The 1,764-nt window shown below is 39.5% G+C and overlaps 1 protein-coding gene across 1 annotated transcript; it reads right to left on the minus strand.

Annotated features, from left to right (window-relative positions):
- Window positions 1-246: 246 nt before the first annotated feature.
- LOC104964222 (1-phosphatidylinositol 4,5-bisphosphate phosphodiesterase beta-1-like) lies at window positions 247-1,674 on the minus strand. Its single transcript, XM_010792963.1, has 4 exons — window positions 1,501-1,674; window positions 1,241-1,340; window positions 898-1,002; window positions 247-397 (listed from the first exon to the last, which is right to left on the minus strand). Exons 1-4 carry the CDS (start codon window positions 1,609-1,611, stop codon window positions 264-266), a joined length of 450 nt encoding a protein of 149 aa, XP_010791265.1. The 5' UTR covers window positions 1,612-1,674; the 3' UTR covers window positions 247-263.
- Between the last annotated feature and the right edge of the window lie 90 nt (window positions 1,675-1,764).

Here is a 1,764-nt window from a genome sequence, read left to right on the forward strand (position 1 = left end):
AATAGTTATCACCGCAATAAACCGTATTTAATTTTGTCTTAATTTACAGGATTTAATTTCATATTCTGTTCTTGTACATATCCCATATTCTATTGACATGTATATAGACTACCTTTTATTTTGTATTTTTGTATTTTATTATATATGTTGTATTGCTGGAGGAGCTCAGGTCAGAAGATTTTCATTGCTATTTCTACGCTGTAGCTTATATGAAAATAAAACCTTTGAATTTGAATTTATTTATGGAAAGATGCGTCCTATAACTATAACCAGCAGAGCCTCACCTCGGTGTGTGCGTCCTCCTCTCCGTCCTCCAGCGTCAGCGCGGCCAGCTGTTTGGACCGCTGCTCCAGAAGGTTCACGTACCGGATCGGGTTGGACAGAGCCTCGATCACATCTGGACACGAAATGCAGATAAAGATTAAAAAACCTAGATGAATACAGAGCTGCCTGTACTTTATGGGTCTGTCTCATGGACGTGGACATATTTAAGTTACTTTTAAATGTTGTTGAAGTGCAGAAACATGTTCTTTGTGTAGATTGCAACTCAAAGACTGAGTATGAAGTCTACAGTGGTGTAAAATTAAAGTCCATTCATGTGAGAATTAAATAAACACAATATTGAGGTACTTGTATTTTCACTGTCTGCTGCTTTGTACTTCTACTCAACATTATTTTAGTTGTATATTATCATAAAATACTGTAAATAAAACTGAATAAAATCAACAAATTAAAATGGATTGTTTATTATTATAGGAAAATGTAGACTGGTCCGAAAAAAAACATTCTTGCATGAAAAATTAGCAAATTTCTTGATTTTAAAACTCGTTTTTTATGAAAATATGTCGGAATAGTTGATTTCCTGCAGAACAGTGTTTACTTTCTTTGAATTATTACCTGCAAAGGTGTCTGGGACGTAGTCTTTGACTTCAATGTAGACAAACACAGCCGGCAGAACCAGAGACTGATTCTTCTCGTTCCTCAAGCTGATGTAACGATAACCTGAAAGAAAGATCAACCAACTGTCTGAAGCCAAAGAGTCTGATGTGTTGGGTGAGTAATAATGAAAGAATCAGGCAAGAAAGAATGAGATGTATAAAGAACAAATTACAAGGAAACATAGCAATGAAAATGAGTGTGATAATATTACAGTCCTAATAGATTCCTCTTGATAGTACACACTGACCCATTACAGTCTCACAATAGACAGAGAGGAAGTTCATGTGGGATGAATAACTACCTGGTCTGATGGCAGACACTGGAATGATCCGATGACCGATAAACTTTCCTCCTTCCTCAAAAGCAGCGATCCTCAGCGAGGCCAGAGTGGGAAGAATCACCTGCAGAGAGTCAGAACATCCTCACACTGGTTATTGTTGTTAGCATCTGGAGCTAGCTACACTAATGGATATCAGAAGCGTTTTCAACAGGAAGTAGGAGGACGAGTTATCAGCAGATGAGTCAGAGTTACATCTCAGGTTGGTTTCTGTTGAGTCTCACCTTTTTGAAGACGATGGGCTCCTCGTCCCACACCGGGTTGACGGCGTTGTTGTTCTGAGAGGTTTTAGTTTTCAGGGCTTTCCTCCTGGTGTCTACAGGAAGTCCGAACATGTCCGCCTCCACATACACACCCACGCGCTTCTCAGTGAGAAACTGTCCTGAAATCACCTGGATCACACACACACACACACACACACACACACACACACACACACACACACACACACACACACACACACACACACACACACACACACACACACA

Source organism: Notothenia coriiceps, unplaced genomic scaffold, assembly GCF_000735185.1.
Source record: "Notothenia coriiceps isolate Sejong01 unplaced genomic scaffold, NC01 NC01_scaffold00036837, whole genome shotgun sequence".
Taxonomy (NCBI): Eukaryota; Metazoa; Chordata; class Actinopteri; order Perciformes; family Nototheniidae; genus Notothenia; species Notothenia coriiceps.

Bases quoted from the DNA above. Each gene is read 5' to 3' on its own strand.
- LOC104964222 (XM_010792963.1), bottom strand. From the start codon at position 1,611: ATGTTCGGACTTCCTGTAGACACCAGGAGGAAAGCCCTGAAAACTAAA. The intron at 1,003-1,240 runs GTAGTTATTCAT...TCTTTCTTTCAG, and splicing joins AGTGTCTGCCATCAGACCAG to GTTATCGTTACATCAGCTTG. The intron at 398-897 runs GTAATAATTCAA...TTTCGTGTCCAG, and splicing joins CGTCCCAGACACCTTTGCAG to ATGTGATCGAGGCTCTGTCC.